The sequence below is a fragment of the Oryzias latipes genome, chromosome 6 (assembly GCF_053564925.1).
Source record: "Oryzias latipes strain Hd-rR chromosome 6, Olatipes_Hd-rR_3.1".
NCBI classification, from domain to species: Eukaryota; Metazoa; Chordata; class Actinopteri; order Beloniformes; family Adrianichthyidae; genus Oryzias; species Oryzias latipes.
The window spans coordinates 8,027,310-8,049,222 of record NC_136242.1 but is presented as its reverse complement, the minus strand read 5'-3'; the positions used below and the strand labels follow the sequence as shown (position 1 = coordinate 8,049,222).

General features: G+C 43.1%; 1 protein-coding gene across 2 annotated transcripts in view; it reads right to left on the bottom strand.

The window, feature by feature from the left end:
- The window catches only part of lsp1a (lymphocyte specific protein 1 a), a 44,860-nt gene extending 34,258 nt beyond the window's left edge, over window positions 1-10,602 (bottom strand). The window contains exon 1 of one of the 2 annotated variants that reach the window (XM_011475749.4): window positions 10,097-10,602. In XM_011475749.4, the coding sequence (XP_011474051.1) occupies window positions 10,097-10,155 (59 nt within the window). In that variant the 5' untranslated portion in view covers window positions 10,156-10,602. The remainder of the gene's footprint in view (window positions 1-10,096) is intronic. The other variant, XM_011475750.4, reaches the window with a different exon arrangement.
- Between the last annotated feature and the right edge of the window lie 11,311 nt (window positions 10,603-21,913).

Genomic DNA, 21,913 nt, shown 5'->3' with positions numbered 1-21,913 from the left:
CCTCTGCTGTTCAACATGTAAATGCTCCCATAGTCAGACTCCCTTCAGTTAAATGATGAAGACATTGGTAACCAGAAGAAAAGGTACTGGAGAATTCAGCTCTAGAGAACTTGACCAAAAAAAAAAAAAATCACATTTAGACTCGGAGAAGAGTTTGAAAGACTCAGAGCCCAGAACAAAAGCCATCTACTTACCATCTCAATCACATTAGCTGCGTTTACATGGACAAAAGTAATCGGAATGAACGCCTGATCGGAAGGAAGATGTCATGTAAACACGCCGTTCGGAATAGTCTGCCCCGATCAGACTTGTTTGGATCAAAATTTCTTTCCGATCGAGATAGGTGGGTTATACCGATCGTTGTTCATTCCAATCGTGTGTCACTACTGCTCTGGTTTTACGTCAAGCATAGATGGTGTTTCGCTCCAGAGAAAGCTTTGGAGCGCATGCCGGACCGACCAGCTGCTCTGCGGAGGGGCAAAGGGAGGGGAGGATGCTTTGTTACGTGTGCGTTTTGTTGTTTGTGTGACTCCAATCTGTCCTGCCGGTCTGGGTTAGCTGCTGTCAGGAGAACCGTGTGTCTCTGAGCAGAGTTCAGACTTCCAGCTCACCCACAGCGGCTTTGGGGCGGTGTGCAAAATTTTCGAAGCAGAATGCCGCTCAGTCCTTAGAAACCGTTCAAACAATCACGTGGATTTGTGTTTATAGTCGTGTCCCGGCAAAATAAATGCTGATGTTATTCCCACATATTTACGTGCAGCCAAGATGCAGATTGCGGCATTTCCCGCATGGATTTATCAAACAAGGCTAATGTTGTTAGCGCATGTTAGCCTCCCTCTCCTGAGAGCTCCGTTCTTCCACAAAAAAAAGCACCAAACACACGGATTAAATATAAAATGATGAGCGAACAGGCGCTTCATAATGTTCATAACATTAATAAAAAAAAGTTTAGAAGATCGTCTCGTATATTACCGAGCTGCTGCATAAATTTATATGACAGCAAAGGTTTGTTTACTGTGGGACTCATTTCCTTTTTCCGGTATTTTCAACACTACTGCGCATGGCCAAATGATTTATTCCGACCGAAAGTGTGACCGTGTGAACGTTTGTTCTAATCGGAAAAAGGTTTTCTGGGCCCATGTGCACGGTTGGATTTTAATCCGACCATTGATCCGATCAGGATATTTTGCCCATGTAACCACGACTAATGACAGAGGTCTTATTTCAGAGAACTGCTTCCGGCTTTTACCTCCTACAGGCTGGACAGAACCAGCTCATTCATGGTTGGATTTAAATAACATCAGAGACCTTTTGAATTACGCATGATATTCTTGTGATCTTGGCCCCTAATAAAGCAGATTGATTAATAACCCCAAAACTCCTCAGCTCAAAAGCATGGTAAAGGAAGGGTTATGATATGGGCTGTTGGATTGCAGTTTTTCAGTCAGATGTGATGTCTTACAGCTAAGGCTCTGTCCAAACTGAGTCCTGCAGCAGGACAACCAGCTGAAACAAAGCAGCCAAACAATGGCAGTGAAGCTGAAAAAACACTCTGCTGGTCAAAACCCAGTGTTCAACCCAATTCCAGTGTCCACCATAGCTTTTCCCAAAGCTGCAAAAGGAGATATATCAGTAAACTGAAGCCTTGCTGAGGAGGCGAGGGGGGCAAAATTCCTGCGTAAGAGACTGACACAGGAAATCCCCACTTCAAAGTTTCACTGCTGCAGACTGACATTCATTTCTGTCTCTAATCTTGCTTTAGTTCTGACTCAGTTAATGATGGATACTGCAGTGAAGCTAGATGCTTAGCAGAGCGCAATTCTTTCAGTGTCAAAATTGAATTTTGTAGACACTTTTTGATCTCAAAATGTCAATCACTGGAGTTCTGACACCCATGAAAATCTGATGCACTGAGAAGTCCTAATGAAGTTATGAATATTTTGATAAATCTCTTTACATGCCTCAAAGTTTCTTCACAAACATATTTTTGTTCATATCTTTAGCGATTTCATTTTGTTTTTTATCGTCTTTTGATCAAGAGATTGTGCCAAAGTGAAAAGTTCAAGAGGCGAGATTGACATGACAGTGCTTTTTTTGTTTGAACTAAAAAAGTCTTGCGCTTTTATGCCATTTTTTCACATCCGTGTTTTATTATTTTTACTGCTGTCACTCATTCTGATATTTACTTATTTGTTACAACTTCATGATATTTTTTTTCTTCTTTTAGGGCCTTTACTACAAAATCTGCTTTGTCTAAAATTACAACAAATCATTGAAGGAAGGTCAAGAAACAAAGCCCTAATTAATTTTTCATCAACACATAGAATAAACAAGTCATTTTTTCTTACAATAAAACCTAAAACTCATCCAGAGTAATCCATTGGGTAAAAATTGTATCTGCATTCAAACCCTGGTCTGTCTGTTAGGTGTTTTTGTTTTGGAGTCAGAAGTGGTCTCTAGCAGACCTGTGACACAAAGATATCAGTGCTCTCCAGTATCGCATTCAACCAGCAACACAGCATCAATCTCTCTCTCACTAATAAAGCCTGTGGCGCCTTTCAACAGAACCACTGAGCCTCATATATTGTTAGTCTCTCTGTCTCCACTTGTTCAGGTTTGAGTTTGTTGTCCTGGAATATTTAACCGGAACAAGAATGAGAGAAGGATTTGTCATCAGGAGGAAGAGTTAAAAGTCCTAAATCCCCAGCTGCTCTTTGGTGAGCACACATGCTGTCAGCCAGGGGTGATTGAGCTGAATGACAAATGATAACATGGTTCATTTTCAGCCTGAAAGCCTGCCAGCCTCTGCGGTGCAGAAGGGGAAGGTGGGAAGACACTTGAGAGGTGAAGTCACTGTTTTGCTTGAACAAGTCAAGACGGTGAAGGGCACTGAGTCATGCTGACACACAAAACAAGACTTCCCAGAAAGTGATTATTCCATCATCTGAGCGCTGTGACGAGCCACTCAGCACCTCCCTCCAGCACAGATCAGGAAGTCCCACTGTAATATGTTTTCATTGTGATGTCCCTTCTGTTTCTTCATACTGGCAGAAAATCAAATTGTAGACGGGATGATATAGCAGTTTGAATCAGAACTCCACACACAAACCTGATGGGGCCTTTCGGCACAGAGAAGAATCCCAACTGTGGTGTGAACAAATGTCGGCCAAGAACAGTTACAGTCCGGTGAAAAGGCTTCGGCTAGAACGCTTTCCATGGTCTCTGTGAGGACAGACAGTGCATGAGCGGCTGCTCAGCGGACGTCACGAGTCTCAGTTCAAAGTAAAACAAGCTCAGTCTCTTATTTTGGTAACAAATGGGACTCACATTGTTTCTCGCAACACTTTAGACATACCGGATCGGTCGAGGCCCGGGTTAACAACGACCGCCACCGATGCTGTTAACCTACAGGGTGTCGGTGGAAATTTCACTACTGTTGGTCGAAGAAAGAGGGGAGGCAGAAGGGTCCGTTGCCAGAGAGAGAAGGGAAAAGGCAGGAACATAGGTTTGAGAATAGGGACTCTTAACGTTGGCACAATGACAGGGAAAGGCAGAGAGCTGGCAGACATGATGGAGAGAAGGAAGGTAGATGTACTGTGTGTGCAGGAGACAAGGTGGAAGGGCAGCAAGGCACGTAGTATTGGAGGAGGATACAAACTATTCTATCATGGTGTTGGGAAGAGAAACGGGGTAGGAGTGATTCTGAAGGGGGAGTTTGTAAACAGTGTTCTAGAGGTGAAAAGAGTCTCAGACAGGATGATGAGCCTAAAGTTAGAAATTGAAGGGGTGATGGTGAATGTAGTCAGTGGGTATGCGCCACAGGTTGGCTGTGAGTTAGAAGTGAAGGAGAGATTCTGGAATGAGTTGGATGAGGTCATAGAGAGTATCCCCAGAGGAGAGAGAGTTGTTATTGGAGCAGACTTTAATGGGCATGTTGGTGAGGGCAACAGAGGTGATGAGGAGGTGATGGGCAGGTTTGGTGTGAAGGAAAGGAATCTGGAGGGACAGATGGTGGTGGACTTTGCGAAGAGGATGGAAATGGCTGTAGTCAACACTTACTTCCAGAAGAGAGAGGAACATAGAGTGACATACAGAAGTGGAGGTAGGAGTACTCAGGTGGACTACATCCTATGTAGACGAGGTCATTTGAGAGAGGTTAATGACTGCAAAGTGGTGGTAGGAGAGAGTGTAGCCAGACAGCACCGCATGGTGGTGTGTAAGATGACTCTGGAGGTCAGGAAGAAGAAGATAGGGAAAACAGAAAAGAAGACCAAGTGGTGGAAGCTACAGAATGAAAAAAACTTGTGAGGAATTTAGGCAGAAGTTGAGGCAGGTCCTGGGTGGTCAGGATGAACTTCCAGATGACTGGGAAACTACAGCAGAGATTATCAGGGAAACAGGTAGGAAGGTGCTAGGTGTGTCATCTGGAAAGAGGAAAGACGGTAAAGAGACTTGGTGGTGGAATGAGGAAGTACAGGAATGCGTCCAGAGGAAGAGGTTGGCTAAAAGGAAGTGGGATGTAGAAAGGACTGAGGAAGGTAGACAGGAGTACAAGGAAGCGCAGCGTAGAGTGAAGAGAGAGGTGGCAAAGGCCAAACAGAAAGCTTACGATGAGCTTTATGACAGGTTAGACACAAAGGAAGGAGAGAAGGACTTGTACAGGCTAGCCAGACAGAGAGACAGGGATGGGAAGGACGTGCAACAGATAAGGGCGATTAAGGACAGAGATGGAAAGGTGCTAACAACCCAAGAGAGTGTACAGAAAAGATGGAAGGAGTATTTTGAGGAGCTGATGAACGAGGAAAATGACAGGGAAAGAAGGGAGGAAGATGTGGTTGTTGTGGAGCAGGAAGTAGCAGAGATTGGAAAGGATGAGGTTAGGAAGGCTCTGAAAAGGATGAAGAGCGGAAAGGCCGTTGGTCCTGATGACGTACCTGTGGAGGTATGGAAGTGCTTAGGAGAGACAGCAGTGGAATTTCTAACAAGGTTGTTCAATAGGATTTTAGAGAGTGAGAAGATGCCTGAGGAATGGAGGAGAAGCGTTCTGGTCCCGATCTTTAAGAACAAGGGTGACACGCAGAACTGCAGCAACTATAGAGGAATAAAGTTGATGAGCCACACAATGAAGCTGTGGGAAAGAGTAGTGGAAGCCAGGCTTAGGAAGAAGGTGGAGATTTGTGAGCAGCAGTATGGTTTCATGCCCCGTAAGAGCACCACTGATGCCATTTTTGCTTTGAGAATGTTGATGGAAAAGTACAGAGAAGGTCAGAAGGAGCTGCATTGTGTGTTCGTAGATTTAGAGAAGGCGTATGACAGGGTGCCGAGGGAGGAGCTGTGGTACTGTATGAGGTCGTCTGGAGTGGCAGAGAAGTATGTCAGAGTAGTTCAGGACATGTATGAGAGAAGTATGACGGTGGTGAGATGTGCTGTAGGTCAGACAGAGGAGTTCAAGGTGGAGGTGGGACTACACCAAGGATCAGCTTTGAGTCCTTTTTTGTTTGCTATGCTGATGGACAGGCTGACAGACGAGGTAAGACAGGAATCTCCCTGGACAATGATGTTTGCGGATGACATTGTAACTTGCAGTGAGAGTAGAGAGCAGGTGGAGGAACAGCTAGAGAGGTGGAGGTTTGCTCTGGAAAGAAGAGGTATGAAGGTCAGTCGTAGTAAGACAGAATACATGTGTCTGAACGAGAGGGATCAAGGTAGAAGCGTTAGGTTACAGGGGACTGAGGTGAAGAAGGTGCAGGAGTTTAAGTACTTGGGGTCAACAGTTCAGTGTGATGGGGATTGTGGAAAAGAGGTGAAGAGGCGAGTGCAGGCAGGTTGGAGCGGTTGGAGGAAAGTGTCAGGAGTGTTGTGTGACAGAAGAGTGCCAGCAAGACTCAAAGGAAAGGTGTACAAGACAGTGGTGAGACCAGCTCTGCTCTATGGGTTACAGACGGTAGCAGTGAGACAGAGACAAGAGGCTGAGATGGAGGTAGCGGAGATGAAGATGTTGAGGTTCTCCTTAGGAGTGACCAGGTTAGACAGGATAAGGAACGAGTACATCAGAGGGACGGCTCACGTTGCCTGTGTTAGCGACAAAGTCAGAGAAGCCAGACTGAGATGGTTTGGACATGTTCAGAGGAGGGATAGTGGATATATTGGTAGAAGGATGTTGGAGATGGAGCTGCCTGGCCGGAGGGCAAGAGGACGGCCAAAGAGGAGATATATGGATGTCTTAACAGAGGACATGAAGTTGGCTAACGTTAGGGTAGAAGATGTTCATGATAGAGTGAGGTGGAAAAGGATGATTCGCTGTGGCGACCCCTGATGGGAAAAGCCGAAAGAGAAAGAAGATTGTTTCTCGCAGCACCCACATCTACTCGTCACACTGCTTTCAGTCACTGCAGTTTGATCATTTTTCCATTCATCTTCTCTTCCTGCCTATTCCAAGGTCACAGTTGCTGGAGCTTATCCCAACCACCTTAGGGTGCAGGTGGGGGGGTTCAACCAGAGGGATGCAGCCTTTTCAAGGCTTGAAGCGTCTGGTGTTTCCTTCAAAAGAACCTTCCTGATGCTCTGCTTGACTGCTTAGAACTTCACATGTTGGTCAGAGAGATCAAAGATATTAGAAATGTGGCCCCTGGAAACATGAAACCCCAATTGTTTACCTTCTCTCCATCTTATAGATGACGGCGATCTCTTGAGTGAAGGATTGGGGGTCGGAGGCTCGTCACCTAACAGCTAAGCCTGCCCTACCTCCCCAGAAACATTCTTGCATCTCTTATCTTTCTGTATTGTAAACACTAGGGTAACCCCTCCCTCTGTGGGGGATTCAGGGGTCGGAGGTCACAGCCATCTTGGGGCAGGTTTGGCTCCTGGCTGATATCCCTGTCAAGGGGCCAACCAGGCCATCTTAAGGGGGTATTTGTCTCCCACATGGATGTGATCAAAAACAGATTGGAACTGTTGCATGCTTGCTCTGACCCCCAGATCAACTGCACCCCCTCTCAAAAACAAAAGGTTGAGTCTCTTCTGTCTGCAGTCACGTGTCCAAATCCATGCGGAGGGCTGGAATGCCGAGAAATCAGAAAACACCAGAACTGTTTTAGTGCAGTCTGAACCTGAAAAGTGTGTGTGCTGTCAGAGCAGCTGCTGCAGCTTTCTCCCATGACAAGAAAATTCCAAATGAGGTCAGAAACGTGGAAATATTTAATGTCCACAGAAAGATAGACGAGAAATCCCCCCAAAAGAAGAAGAGCTGTTTCCGCTAGAGCCTGAACCCTTGTATGCATCCAAGATTTCGACATAGATGTGGAGCAGCTTGGGTAAACACCTGGTGTGATGTCATTCATGCCGTCTGCCCCGTCAGGCTGGAGATGTCTGGTGAGCGAGCTGAGTCCCAGAGACATGCCACCTCCTCCAGCTGTTATCCAGGTCCAGGATGTGTAGTAACCACATTCAGAGGCACCTGAACACCCCCCAAGCTCATAAATCTGTGTGCAACCTTCACCTCTGACAAATTCATGCATCACTGTTTAGTGAAACACTATGTTAAGGGAAAATCCCCAGGCACACTGCGAGGAAGAGCACTGTCCATCTAAGACCACAAGCATTCAAACTGTTGTCCTGAGGAGGAGGAGGAGCTTCATCTTAACTGCAGCAATGTTGGGGGGGGGGGGGGGGGGTTCCAGAACACCCAAGGAGTTTAACATTTTCACAAAGTGACAATGATGGATGAGAAGCAAATTTTAAGCTGAATTTGGGCCAAACTGCACTGAACCGTGGGGACTTGACAACTCTGATAACATATTGTACCAGACCAGTGTACTTGGCAGGGGGGGCGCAAGACATTTTTCAAAAAGGGGAACCAGGTCTCCTGGTAGCATTATGTTAAGCACAAGAAGCATCATTGTTTGTCACACCTGAAATAGACCCGATAGACTGAACTCAGTCGATTGAGGAAGATATTCTGATAGGTTTTATAATGGTCCCACATGCTTTGTGATACAATGCTTCCATTCTCCCAACCAGCTGTTCACTTCCTTTTTTTTTCTTTTTTGAAAAACCTGCAGCTTATCGTGTGACAAAATGTCGTTTTCTTTCTTGGAAAAAGTCTATGCAATACATTTTTACCTCATTGAGTTCTTCAGACAGACACAGGCTACGAGATTTCCTCATGTGAAACTTTTCAGATTACTTTCAAATGATCCAAATATCAAATAGGAGCAAACATATTCATCACACCACCTGTTGGAACAAACACTAAACTCCAATGCGTCTCCACACGGGGGGGGGGGGGTAGTTATGAAATAATTGTAGGGAAGACATCAAAAATTGTTAAACCATACATACATTAAAAGCACTTATAGGGCGATAAAATGAATAAATATGGAGAAACTAGTAAAATAAGATGTTATAGATAAAAATACTTTTGCATGTACTTTGTGTGGATATGTACAAATATCTTATTTAACTGTCCTGTATTACTGTGGATATAGATCTAAAGACCTCTATGTCTATTTATTTTAGGCTAAATAAAAAGGGGGGCTTGGAGTTGATCAGCTTTTAGCTCCATCTAAAGGCTTTTTGTTAACTTTAACCGTTCTCATTTTGGGATATCTTGCTTTTGTTTTTGGTTCTTGTTCGAAAATAAAAAAAGAAATACAAAAATTCCAAAGAGAATTGTTTCATTTTATTTTAAATGTATATTTTTTAACTGCTACACTTCTTGTAAACTTAAATACCGCTGTGGTTTTTGCTGGTCAGTCACACTTTTTAAAACCACAATGAACCTGGAAATGTTCATGATTCAGTCAAATACACCACCAGCCAGAAGTCCATGGGCTGAGTGCAAACTAACAGGGCTTACAAAGTCAAACTAACCACAAATAACTCTCACCTCTTGATATTAATTAAGAGGTTAACCAAAGATATCTTCCAAATATTAGAAACATACTCAAAAATGCTTAAATTCTTTCCTTTTAAATACTCTTTTTTTCAAACTGTTGCCCTGCCTGCTGTGCATGCATTTAAAACCGTCAGATAACAATTACTTCATGAAAAGTCATGAGAAGAACTGTTTGTTTTGATGAAACATTGGTCTCTTGAAATTCATAGTTCCAAATAATTTTCTATATTTATCAATCTGGCTATCCGAACCCGTGTAACTTTATTCAGGAACTTTTCTTTGTTTTTTTCAATGTTTTCTACCACCAAGATCCTAAAAACTTCACAATTGGTCATCTTTATTATCTTTATGCATGTGCAGCCGCACTGAAAATGTATTTATTAAATACCAGAATGGGGGGTCAGTGAAGAACTTCTTGAGAGGTCCTAAAACTATGTAAAAGCAAAGTACAAGAAAAAACAAGAGAGCAAGCTTGAAGTGAGGACATTGCTAAAGAATTACCAAAGACAACTGGCTCAAATGATGCACACCATTAGCATTTGTCCCATGCTATCCTATGATTTCATAGCAGTAATAGTAACAGTTGGCTGGGTTCTGTGTTGAAGAGACTCCCTCCAGGATGTCCAGGAAACAAAGGGTGGACGGAGTGAGCCTTTCACCTCTGACACCAGGCAAAAACAGTTCTTTCCTCTGCAGCTTAACAGAGGAGTCTCAGCATTGGCCATGCCTTTTTCTTTACTGCTGCTCTGCCTCCACCAAAAATGACAAAAAAAAAAAAAACCTTTGCCACCTCGAATTTGGTAAGTTCTGTCTTTCAAAAGGAAGATACTGATCAGTGGATTATTTCTTTGTTATAAAGAAACAATGAGAGATAAACTGAGGTCATTGGAAAAGCCTAAATCCTCACATGACCCAAAATGTTTCCAGTAATCCTTTTTGCCCCATTTAGACAGCGGTGTTTACGCCACAAACAATGACTGTCTAAACTGAAAACCTTCCCAGTTTCCTGCCGGTGAGACAAAAAGTTTTCCACACACACATTTTAAAAAGTCATTTAAGAAAAGGAAAACAAACTGCTTTGAAGCACCTCAGTCTGAGCCTGAACTGTGCCGTTTAAATATTAACCAGATTTGCTTTTTTGGGTGACAGGACAGAACAAACAGAGACAGCAGCAGAAAGAGGAGAAACCCGATCACACACCTCATGAGGTTCTGCAGACCCTGTTTGCTGGAGTTTCTCCTAAGCAGAGCGTTGGACATGTTTGTTGCTTTCTTCTAGCAGATCCTCTTCTTGCTTTCTTGATCAGCTTTCTTCTTTTTCTCTTCCACCCCAAGTGAACACAGAGGTTTGCTTTCTGTCCAGAAGCCGTGCCGTGCTGTAAAGAAGTGTGTGACAGAGCGCGGGTTGAAGGAACCCCCTCACAGTTAATCTACTGTTCTTCACACTGTTCAATCCCCTGCAGCGCTCGGGAATGTCAGCAAAGCTTGGAGGGACTACCTCCTCTCTCACTCTGAGGCTGGAGTTTTAGTCACCACAGCACTCCCCCCCCCACACACACACACATCCAGACACACACCTCTGCCCCCTCCCACTGCGCTACATGTGGTTTCCATTGAAGAGCTCAGAGCACTGAGGCCCAAATCTCGTTTCTTTTTTTCGTTGCTGTTTTTCCTTCGTTATCCCTGGTCATGTGATCTGCCTTGTGTGTTGGTGTGTGCGTCTGTTTCTGTAGATAGTGGGAGGGTACAAAAGACAATGTTTTATTCTCAAAATAGAAAAAAAGGAAAAAGAAAATCTACTTCTGACTGGGTCTGGGCTCCTCCCATCATTCACCAAAAGAAAAGATGGGAATGAAGGAGACATCCCTGATACAGTGACAATGCAGAGCTCCAAACACATTGGTTTCTTCAGCTGCTCATAGTGGCTAATCTATCTGAAGCCATTGTACAAATGTGTTACCCTACCAGTAAGAGGTAATCAATTTTCAGAGAACAAACAACAACAAAGACAACTCTTCTGTCACTTGTATTCTTGAAATAACTTTTGTTTGGCAGTGACTAACTGAAGTACAGACCCATCTGGTGCTCCATCAAACTTGACTTCTTACTGATTGTTTGATGACAAATGAGACTAATGGCCTTTCCTCTGAAAGATGTTTTGGCTGTTGCCATGGTAACATGATGCCAGACTTAAGTCCCATCTCATGTTGGAATGACTTCTACCTAAGTCAGAAATGTTGCAGCATTCATTGAAGGGCCCATACTGTATCATGGAAAATCCCTTTAATCGGCGTTAAAAAGTAATACAGTGATCCCTTGCTATAACGCGGTTTACTTTTCACGGTTTTGCTACTTCACGGATTTGCATCGTGCATTGTGTTCTGCATTCTGATTGGCTAAAAAGTCTTCTCTACCTGTGCGTCAATAACGTTGCAGTTTAATATGCACACGTACGTAAAACAGTTTGCCAAATTTACAACACGTACGTGCAAATCATCTTGCAATTTCGAGTTTCTCTAAAACCCATAGAAAAAGAGCGACAACAACTGGCCATCACTCACTATGTTCTTCTCCTGAACAAACACAGCTGCACCGCGGGCTTCAAAAGAAGAAAACACTGCAGAGCGGAGTCAGGATGCAGCGGCTCAGTCTGAAGAGCAGTGAAATACACCTGAGTCACTATTTGTACGACTGTACTTTGTATTTTTTTCATGATTATTTTAAATTTTCTCTCGCTTAATCCAATTACTCGGGTCGCGGTGGGCGGGGCTAATCTCCGCAATTTGAAGCCTTCTGTTCACATTGATGATTACAATTATTATTTGACAGTTACACTACAGAAGTTATTTGTTGAAAAAAACGTTTCTAAAGTACTTTTATTTGTGAAACAAATGCTTGAGCCTGTAAAATGGTTTGTTCTTTCTTTTCAATGTATAAAAGAGTATTTAATTGTATAATAATTTAAAAAAAATAAGTTTTCTACTTCACGGATTTTGCCTATCACGGGTTCTTTTTGGAACGTAACCCCTGCGAAAAACAAGGGTTTACTGTATTGTAATGTTCATTCACACAAAAAGAAACCCCAAAGTGGTATTTTGATTCAGTCACTCATTTCTGAGGATTCCTCTAAAAACCTGCGCTCTGAGCACCAGCCCATCCCAACCCACCAAAGCAAGAGGGTTCTCACGAGCTGACATAGACCAGTGAGAACAGCCCCTTCCAGAAAGAGTCTACACTGCCAGTCCCGCCCCCAGGCTAACACACACATCCACTTTATCCACTGAGCTAGGGATGATCCGCTAAACGCTTTCCTTGTAAATGCACAATATGCACATCCATCTTTGCAAAAGTTTGGATGCTGTTTGTTTTTGTGAGTGAAACGCAGACACGCTGCCAAAGAAGGCCAGGAAATGGCCGGCACCCACAAGGAGTGAAGGGGCGGTATGTCAGAGATCGAGTCATCTTAAGATCTCAGGAAAATAACCAATATTTTATTTAAAAAATGATTCTTTTGTGTGCCAAAGGTAATACGTTATCATCTACATCAGGGATGCGCATTACGTCGATTGCGATTGACCAGTCAATCTTCAAGGACATGAGGGTAGATTGCAGGCTAGCAAAGATAAATGACCAAAAAAATAAAAATATTTTTCTAAAAAATCCGTCAGCGAATCAAAATCCTCACCGAGAAGTACGGGACTTGATTGACATGCAGAACGGCCAATCGAGGATCCTCTGGTACATACATCACTGCACATGCGTGTTTAAATACACTGAGGGCAAACTCTGTCTGTCATCAGAAAGTCGCTACTTGCCCCGCGGCACGTCAAGTCCCCTGCAGAAGACCACTCCAGACAACTGGAGTGTTTATTGAGGCCCGGATCGCCCCGTGTGCCTCCACAGTTCCCGCCCGATAGATCCCAGCCCACTAAGGGAAGCAATGTTTTCCTGTAGCACGCGCTTCCCAGGTAGCCACCAGCGCTGATATATGTACCACGTGAAGCAAGGAGGAGGTGTGGGGGTGTTTTGCTGGTGGCACTGTTGGGGATTTATTCAAAATGGAAGGCATACTGAACCAGCATGGCTACCACAGCATCTTGCAGCAGCATGCTATTCCATCTTGTTTGGGTATAACTGGACCATCATTTATTTTTCAACAGGACAATGACCCCAAACACACCTCCAGGCTGTGTAAGGGCTATTTGACCAAGACGAAGAGTGATGGGGTGCTGCGCCAGATGACCTGGCCTCCACAGTCACCGGACCTGAACCCAATGGAGATGGTTTGGGCCAACAAGTGCTAAGCATCTCTGGGAAGACTGTTGGAAGACCATTTCAGGTGACTACCTCTTGAGGCTCATCAAGAGAATGCCAAGAGTGTGCAAAGCAGTAATCAAGAGGTGGCTTCTATGAAGAACCTACAATATGACATGTTTTCAGTTGTTTCACACTTTTTTGTTATTAATATAATTTCACATGTGTTAATTCACGGTTTTGATGCATTCAGTGTGACTCTACAATTTTCATAGTCATGAACTTAAAGAAAACTCTTTGAATGAGAAGGTGTGTACAAACTTTTGGTCTGTACTGTGTAACCCTTGTGCTATCCTAGGCACTTAAATATTGGTAGTGGGGTCATTTAGACCCCACAAGACAGTGCTCTGAACCTTTTTTCTTCAATGATTTGTGATCTTCACTGGTGTCCATGGATTACATGAAATCTCTCCACCTTTATCCTCCTTTGTCATGGTAGGGAGAACACGTCAATGTAAGGGTGGGTTCATAGGACAGCACAAGGGATATACACACATATATGTGCCTACGGCCCCTCTGACCATCACCAGGACATTCATACACATTCACAGACCAGTGGAGCCACACTGGAGGCAGGCAGCATGAACTGTCTTACCAAAGGACACAACGACAGTTTACTGGGGAGGAGCGGGGATCAAACTGGCAACCCTTTGATCATTGGACAACCTGCTCAACCACTGCCGCCCAATATGTGCCACAAGGTCACTTTAAATTCAACTTCAAGGTAACAACTTATAGAGTATTTTTAGAAAATAAAATACTAACCCAAGTCATGGCCTGGAATAATGCACCAAAGTCACTTTATTGAACTTCAAAGTTGACAAATTCAGTCAATAATATGTAAAGAATGTGTACTATAATAATAACTCAAACCTATTACACAAATCTTTTTCGTGTGTATTTATATTATTTTGAAGTAACACGTAATTAGAAGAGATTAGGTGTTGTATTATATCTCAGGTCAAAGCGTTTTTATTCAGATGAGCTTTAGTTGATTTTATTCCTTGCTTTACTACTTTTTACTGTGTTTTGTTTTATTATAGATAGTGTATTTTATTACTTCTTGGTGTTTGATACGATTTTATGCTGCTTTTGTAAAGCACTTAGTGATTCATTCTGGGAAAAGTTCATTCATTCATCTTCTTTTTCCGTTTGATCCCTTTCGGGGTCACAGGGCTGCTGGAGCCTATCCCAGCCACTTATGGGCGAAGGGGGGGGGGCACTCTGTCACAGGGTAGCGTGTCCACAATCACATACTCACATTCACACCTAGGGACAATTTAGATTAACCAATTAACCTGAAGCATGTCTTTGGACGGTGGGAGGAAGCTGGAGACCCAGGAGTAAACCCATGCCTGCATGGGGAGAACATGCTAACTCCACACAGAAAGGCCCCCCATTGATATTCTGGTTCCTGTCCCCCAGCTGGAACTTGAACCAGGGGCCTTCTTGCTGTGAGGCAAGAGCGCTAAGCACTGCGCCAACATGCAGCCCACACGAGGAACTTCTGGGACAAGAACTTAATAAATAAAGATATTCTATTCTATTCTATTCTATTCTATTCTGAAAACTGCGACAATCGAGTTTCATGCCCTGCTGTGAACCATGGTAACCCTTGTGCTGTCCTAGGCACTTTAACATTGGAAGTTGGGTCATCTAGACCCACTAGACAGTTCTCTGAACCTTTTTTCTTCAATGATTTGTGATCTTCACTGGTGTCCATGGATTACATGAAATCTTTCCACCTTTATCCACCTTTGTCATGGTAGGAAGAACACGTCAATGTAAGGGGTGGGGTCATAGGATAGAACAAGGGTTAAAGGGGGACATAACATTTCTAAAGCGCGGCTGGCTTAACCCTGACTGATAGAACAGTGGGCCCTGCTCCCTTAGTGGGCTCGGATCCAGGCTCGGATTCTGCAGAAAGTGTGACTCCTGCACAGCAAGCAAGAGCCCAGTGGGTCAGTCACATGTTCCCCTCCATGTTTCCTGCAGGCTGTCCCATGGAGAGAGTGGCGATTGATGTTCTATTTCACCAAGTGGCCTGAGGCATACTGCCTTCCTGACTAAGAAGCAAAAACTTTGGTGGATGCTCTGTTGGATGGGCTTTTAAGATAAGATAAGATAAGATATTCTATATTGATCCCACATTGGGGAAATTCAATTGTTACAGCAGTTCAGTGCAAAATAGAGAAAAAAGAAGAACAACAGCAAGGTGCAAAAAGAGCGAAAGGGTATTTTTAAATGTGCAAAAATGCAAAAGTAATGACATTTAACAACAAGCAGAATCTACACTTAGATACACTGTTACGACATAACATATTTTATGCGTAAAATTAAATTAAATTAAGTAAAAGAGAGAATACTCGGAGGGGCTTTGGATGCATGATAACTGGTTTGTACATGCATATATACATGCACATTAGTAGGCTTCGGATGCTGGCGGTAGTTCACACAGATCACGGAAGAAACTTTGAGTCCAAAGTTTTTGCAGCTATGTGTGCAAAACTGGGCGCCCACCAAATCCGGTGTAGGTACCAAAAGTATTCCGCCTGCAATAACTGTTCGGGGTCCTTTGGGGTTCTGCGACTAATGATGACGTCACATTATGTGATTGGCTGTACGTTGGTCTGATGACGTTTAAGATAGTGATTGGTCCGCAAGTTTACATGCCAACACCGTTCTTCGTGAGAGCGAATACAGTGCTTTGTGAGAAACATGGATGTCTTGTACATCGAAATTTCCCACTATATATCACAAGGGACTTATTTTAACTCCCCTTTCAGCAAATCATCTGTGGCCAGCTGTGGAAAAGAGCAGAAAATTGGATTCAAGACATTCGGCATTTGTTTTAGTGCTAATTTCTTGTTTTTTTGGGTTGGTTTTTGTTTCAATGTTAGAATAATACATAAAAATTGAACAAAAAATAAGGTGTGTGTTTATTTTTTTGTAATTAGTATATTAATGCTTTCAACGTGTTTTAAGAAGGAAATAAAAACTTTGCAATAATAACTGTTAAAAATTGCCATTAAGCCCAATACCAGACTGCGCACCATAAATAAACTTTGTTACTCATACAGTCATTCATTTATTCAAGTCGGAAAAATAAGTTTATATTGCCAATGTGTCTCCCTACATTTGGTGTAACAAACAATTATGACAATTAAAATTCAAAATGGGATTAGTAGCTATTACATTTTTATTTTATTTTAGAACACTGGTGACATACAGCAAAAAAAAAAAAAAAAAAACAATAAACAAAGTTCCATGTAAACGCCATGAGGGATACAAACACAAATAAACTTATATTAAATTATAAAGCTGAGCAAAATGACACGTTTTAATTGCTTTTTTGTTAGTACTGGGGGAAGGCATTATTAGTTATGAGGGAAAAGAACAGCTCAACACTACGTAGCTATGTAGTTTGTCCAAGCAGTGTTACCGTAGTATGACGTCATCATTAGTAGCAGGACCACCAACAGGACCCTGAACAGTTATTGCAAGCCGAATACTTTTGGTACCTACACCGTACCCCCCCCCCTACACACACACACATCCACACATTGGCTAAACGGCTGGTCATCGTGGCAGATAAACATCAGCGGGACTGGGATGCCATTTTCCCCTGCTGCTCATGGCTTACAGGTCAGCAGTCCAAGACTCAACTTCCTGTTCTCCTGCCTTACTGATGCTGGACGGGGAGATGCATACACAGCCAGAGATGGAAATTGGGAGGCCCCCAGACGTGCCCAGGGACCCCCTGGGGTGAGACTATGCCACCAAGCTGCAGGACCTGCTGAAGTTTGCTCACAACTTTACAAGGAACAAGCTGTTGAGTGCTGAACAGAGACAAAAAAGGAATTAAGATGTGCACACTAGGGGGCGCCACTTTCAGGTGGGAGAGTTGTTGTGTCTCTACAGTCCCCCAAAGGATGAAAACCAGGTGTCCAAAACAGGACAGTGACTGTGTAAGCCCTTATGAGATATTGGAGAGGCTTGGTGAGGTGGTTTACCGGGTTCAACTACCCCCTAGGGGCTGGAAAGTGGCACTACATTGAGATAGGCTGGCTCTATACCAGGGCTGCTCATTCCTGGTCCTGGAGATCTATACCCTAACTGTTTTCCAGATCTCCAGGTCCTGCTAGCTGCTGATGAGCTCAATCAGATGTCTCCACATTCTGACTGAATGAGCACACCTGGTCCAGGTAATCAGCAGCAAGCAGTGCAGGGAGAGCTGGAAAACAAGCAGGGAGGTAGATCTCCAGGACCAGGGATGAGCAGCCCTGCTCTATACAGAGGTGCTGCAAGGTTGGAAACACCCGCAGTGGAGACGCAGGAGACTACAACAAGTGCCAAAGTGTCATTGAAACATTCAAACAGACCCATTGTGCAAAATTCCCCCACGGGAGCGACATGCCCCATTCCTCCTGATGCCTCTGGGTCACCTGGGGTAATTTTTACTGGACCCACATGGTGTACGCGGCTGAGAGATTATGTCTCAGTGTGGAAAGGGATGCTACAATAAGGCCAACATTTGCCCACTTTAAAAGACATAAAATATTTTGTCATCTTAAAATAAATTGTAAGTGGTCCCAATGGTATTTCATGATGTAATAATATTGTTCATGTGTTAAATGTTTTACACTTTCTACCATGTGTGACTTACAGTAAGCTAGTATAACATTTACCAGACATTTTAAAAACACATTATGAGTGGATGGAAACAGATTCAATCCATTCCCCTGACGAGAAAGGAAGTCATACTTCTTTCTAACCTATCTGAAAGGCAGGAGAAAATATTTCTACACTGAACATGTGCAAAGTTGGCAGTATAACAAGCCTATTGTTCTTGAACCGATGCTTTTAAAATAACCTAGTTATGATGAATTTAATTACCTATATTTAGCTGTTTTGAAAGAATCATAGTGTTATTTATTAAAAATATGAAGTAACTTGTTTGTGTTTCCTTGTTAAAATTGATTAGTGGCGATTATTTTGTCTCTCGTGACTGCTTACCATAGAAGGCATAGGAAAATTCCTGGGTGGTCGCTACTTTGTAAATATAAGGACCATTCTTATCAAAGTAGTCAATAAAGTCAGGGTCTCTGAGCAACGATGTATTGAACCTCCAGCTCCTTAATGAAGATGGTGATGTTTTGTTTTTTAGAGTCAGGGATACCGGTGCGTGATCACTAACAGTAATGGGGTGGATCTGTGCTTCCGTAGTTATACTCATCAAGGAGCCATTGATCAGGAGATAATCTATCCTGGAGTATGATTGAGGAACTGTGTAACAAAAAGTGCAGGCTCTCGTTGAAGGGTGGAATAATCGCCAAATATCACAAAGACCAAAATCCTCCATGTACTGTTTAGCAGTGTTTGTGACTGCCAGGTTCTAAGATTTCCTGTGTTACTTAGCCTATCCATTTCTGGATCTAAAGGCAAGGCAAGGCAAGTTTATTTGTATAGCACAATTCATACACAAAGTAATTCAAGGTGCTTCACAAAACAGAAAAATGCATTAAAATCACAATACATCATAGAAATAATCAACATAAAATTTACTTTAAAAGAAAAGAAAAAAAAAATTTTGAAAACTGATTTAAAAATAAAGGAAGGAAAGGAAAGAAAAGTGCAGATAGGACCTTTCAGTCATATACACGGCTAAACAAAAATGTTTTAAGTCTAGATTTGAACATGAACACAGAAGAGGCCTGTCTTACGACTTCAGGGAGGCTGTTCCAGATTTTAGCTGCAGAATATTGAAACGCTGATTCCCCTTGTTTAGTTCTGACTCTGGGAATCAACAGGAGGCCGGCCCCTGAGGTCCTCAGAGTACGAGATGGTTCATATGGCACTAACATGTCAGAGATGTACTTTGGTGCTCGGCCATGGAGAGACTTGTACACAAGCAGAGCTGCTTTGAAGTCTATTCTTTCAGGTACAGGGAGCCAGTGCAGAGACCTGAGCACAGGACTAATGTGATCATACTTCCTGGTTCTGGTCAGGACTCGAGCAGCAGCATTCTGGATGTACTGAAGCTGTTTTACAGCTCGTTTGGAGAGGCCGGTGAGCAGGCCGTTACAGTAGTCTAACCTACTGGAGACAAATGCATGAATAAGTATCTCCAGGTCTGGCTTTGACACTATGTTTTTGATTTTGGCAATGTTTTTCAGATGGTAAAATGCCGCTGATGTTACTGACTTGATATGGCTGTTAAAGTTCAGGTCAGAGTCCATGATTACCCCTAGATTTCTGACTTGATTTGAGGGTTTAAGAGACAGAGAATGAAGGTAGCTGCTGAGACTTTCTCTTTGTTTCTGTGGGCCAAAAATAACAACTTCGGTCTTGTTTGAGTTTAGCTGGAGAAAGTTGTTCTGCATCCACGCACTGATCTGTTGGAGGCAGTGGCTGAGTGAATCCACCGGCCCATATTCACCTGTTGTCAGTGACACATAGATCTGAGTATCATCTGCATAGTTGTGATAAGATATGTTATTACTGCGTATTAACTGCCCTAGTGGCAGCATGTAGAGGTTGAACAGAAGGGGTCCCAGGATCGATCCCTGGGGCACACCACAAGTCAAGGCCATGTAGTCTGAGACACAACTCCCAATTTCAACAAAATATTTCCTGTCTTCTAGATAAGACTTGAGCCAACTTAGGGCAGATCCAGAGATGCCAACCCAGTCTTGGAGTCTGTGCAAAAGGATCCCATGATCAACAGTATCAAAGGCAGCACTCAGGTCTAGCAGGATTAAGACAGAGACTTTGCCATCATCAGTGTTCAGGCGGATGTCGTTGGTTACCTTGATAAGAGCAGTTTCTGTGCTATGATGGGGTCTAAAACCTGACTGGAAAACATCAAATGAATTGTTTAATAAGAGAAAATCAGTGAGCTGTTGGTAGACAACTTTTTCAAGGACTTTTCCTAAAAATGGCAGATTAGAGATAGGTCTGTAATTATTCAGTACAGTGGGATCAAGACCGTTTTTCTTCAGGAGAGGTTTAATGACTGCAGTTTTTAATGCCTCTGGAAATATTCCAGATTGAAGAGACATGTTAACTATTTGAGTAATTGATGGCAACACACTGTTCAGGACAGACTTTAGAAATCTAGTGGGTAACACATCAAGGCAGCATGTAGACGAGCTCAGACGGGTGATGGTCTCTTGGACAGTTTGGTCAGTGACAGGTACAAAGTGAGTCAGCTTAGAGTGAGTAGGTGGCCGTTCGATAGTTATATGTGTTGTGGAGTTGATGGCTTTTTTAATGCCCTGAACCTTGTCATTAAAAAATACAGCAAACTCATTACATTTAGGTGTGCAAACCAGTTCTATTGGTAGCTGGGTTGGAGGGTTAGTTAATCTGTTTACTGTTGTGAACAGGACACGAGAGTTGCTGCTGCAACTTCCAATGATTTCAGAGAAGTACCTTTCCCTTGTTCTGCATAAGATCTGGTTGTAAGCGTACAACTCCCCCTTATACATTTCATAATGAACCTGGAGTTTTGACTTGCGCCACTTTCGCTCAGCTCTGCGGCACTGTTGTTTCTGTGCCCTGACTAGATCATCGTTCCTCCAGGGAGCTTTCTGTCTATGTTTTCTCAATTTAACCTTCATAGGGGCAATGGCATCCAGAACATTCAAGATGCTAGAAGTAACAGAATTCAGCATTTCATCAACATTGGCACCAGAGGCGTTTTCAGGGTTTATCATTTCTACAAACTGTGCCCTAGTGCTCTCATTTATTTGTCTCCTTTGGACAACTGCAGGGCCAGGCGGTGGTTCGGGAGTAACAGACAGGTCAAAGAATACACAGAAATGATCAGAGAGGGCGACATCAACCACACTGACATTGTAAATAGTAACCCCCCTTGTGATGAGCAGGTCCAGAGTGTGCCCTCTGCTGTGGGTGGGGCAATTTACATGCTGAATTAGATCAAAGGTTTCAAGGACAGCATTGAGCTCTTTTGCATTTCTGTCATTGACATTATCAACATGAACATTAAAATCACCTGTAATGACTAGACCATCAAAGTCTGTGCACACAACTGAGAGCATTTCAGTGAAATCATCAATGAAACTTTGGCTGTGCTGAGGAGGTTTGTACATGACTATGCAGAGTAAGGGAGGAGTTTGTTTTAACTCAATCTTAAAGGACACATACTCAAATGATGAAAACACACCAAATGATAGTCTGCGGGTTGCAATATTATCTCTAAACAGTGCAGGAACGCCTCCACCCTTTTTATTTTCTCGTATTTCCGATACATGTTTGTAGTTGGGGGGAGTTGATTCGACTAGAACTATGTTTCCTGTGTTTTTGTCAAGCCATGTTTCAGTTAATAACATAAAATCAAGATTAAAAGAAGAGATAAGATTATTGATTAAAAATGATTTGTTGCATAAAGATCTGACATTGAGTGCAGCAAGTTTGAGCTTAGTTTCCTTGGGACTGGTCGAAACCTTCTTGCTGGGGATATGAACTAGATTTCTTTGATTGGACAGTCTAACTGCCCTTTTTTGCATTCTACGTGGTGCAACTACAGGTATAGCACCAGAAGGAAGCTGTTCATCACAGGGCCCCAGTTTGACATAACCTTTCCTAGGACACTGGGGGCCCGTTTCATCCTAGCTCTGGGGGATAGCACGTCTAGAGGCGCGCAGGGGAGGTCGAGTTGAGGGTAGTTTGGGTGTTGGAC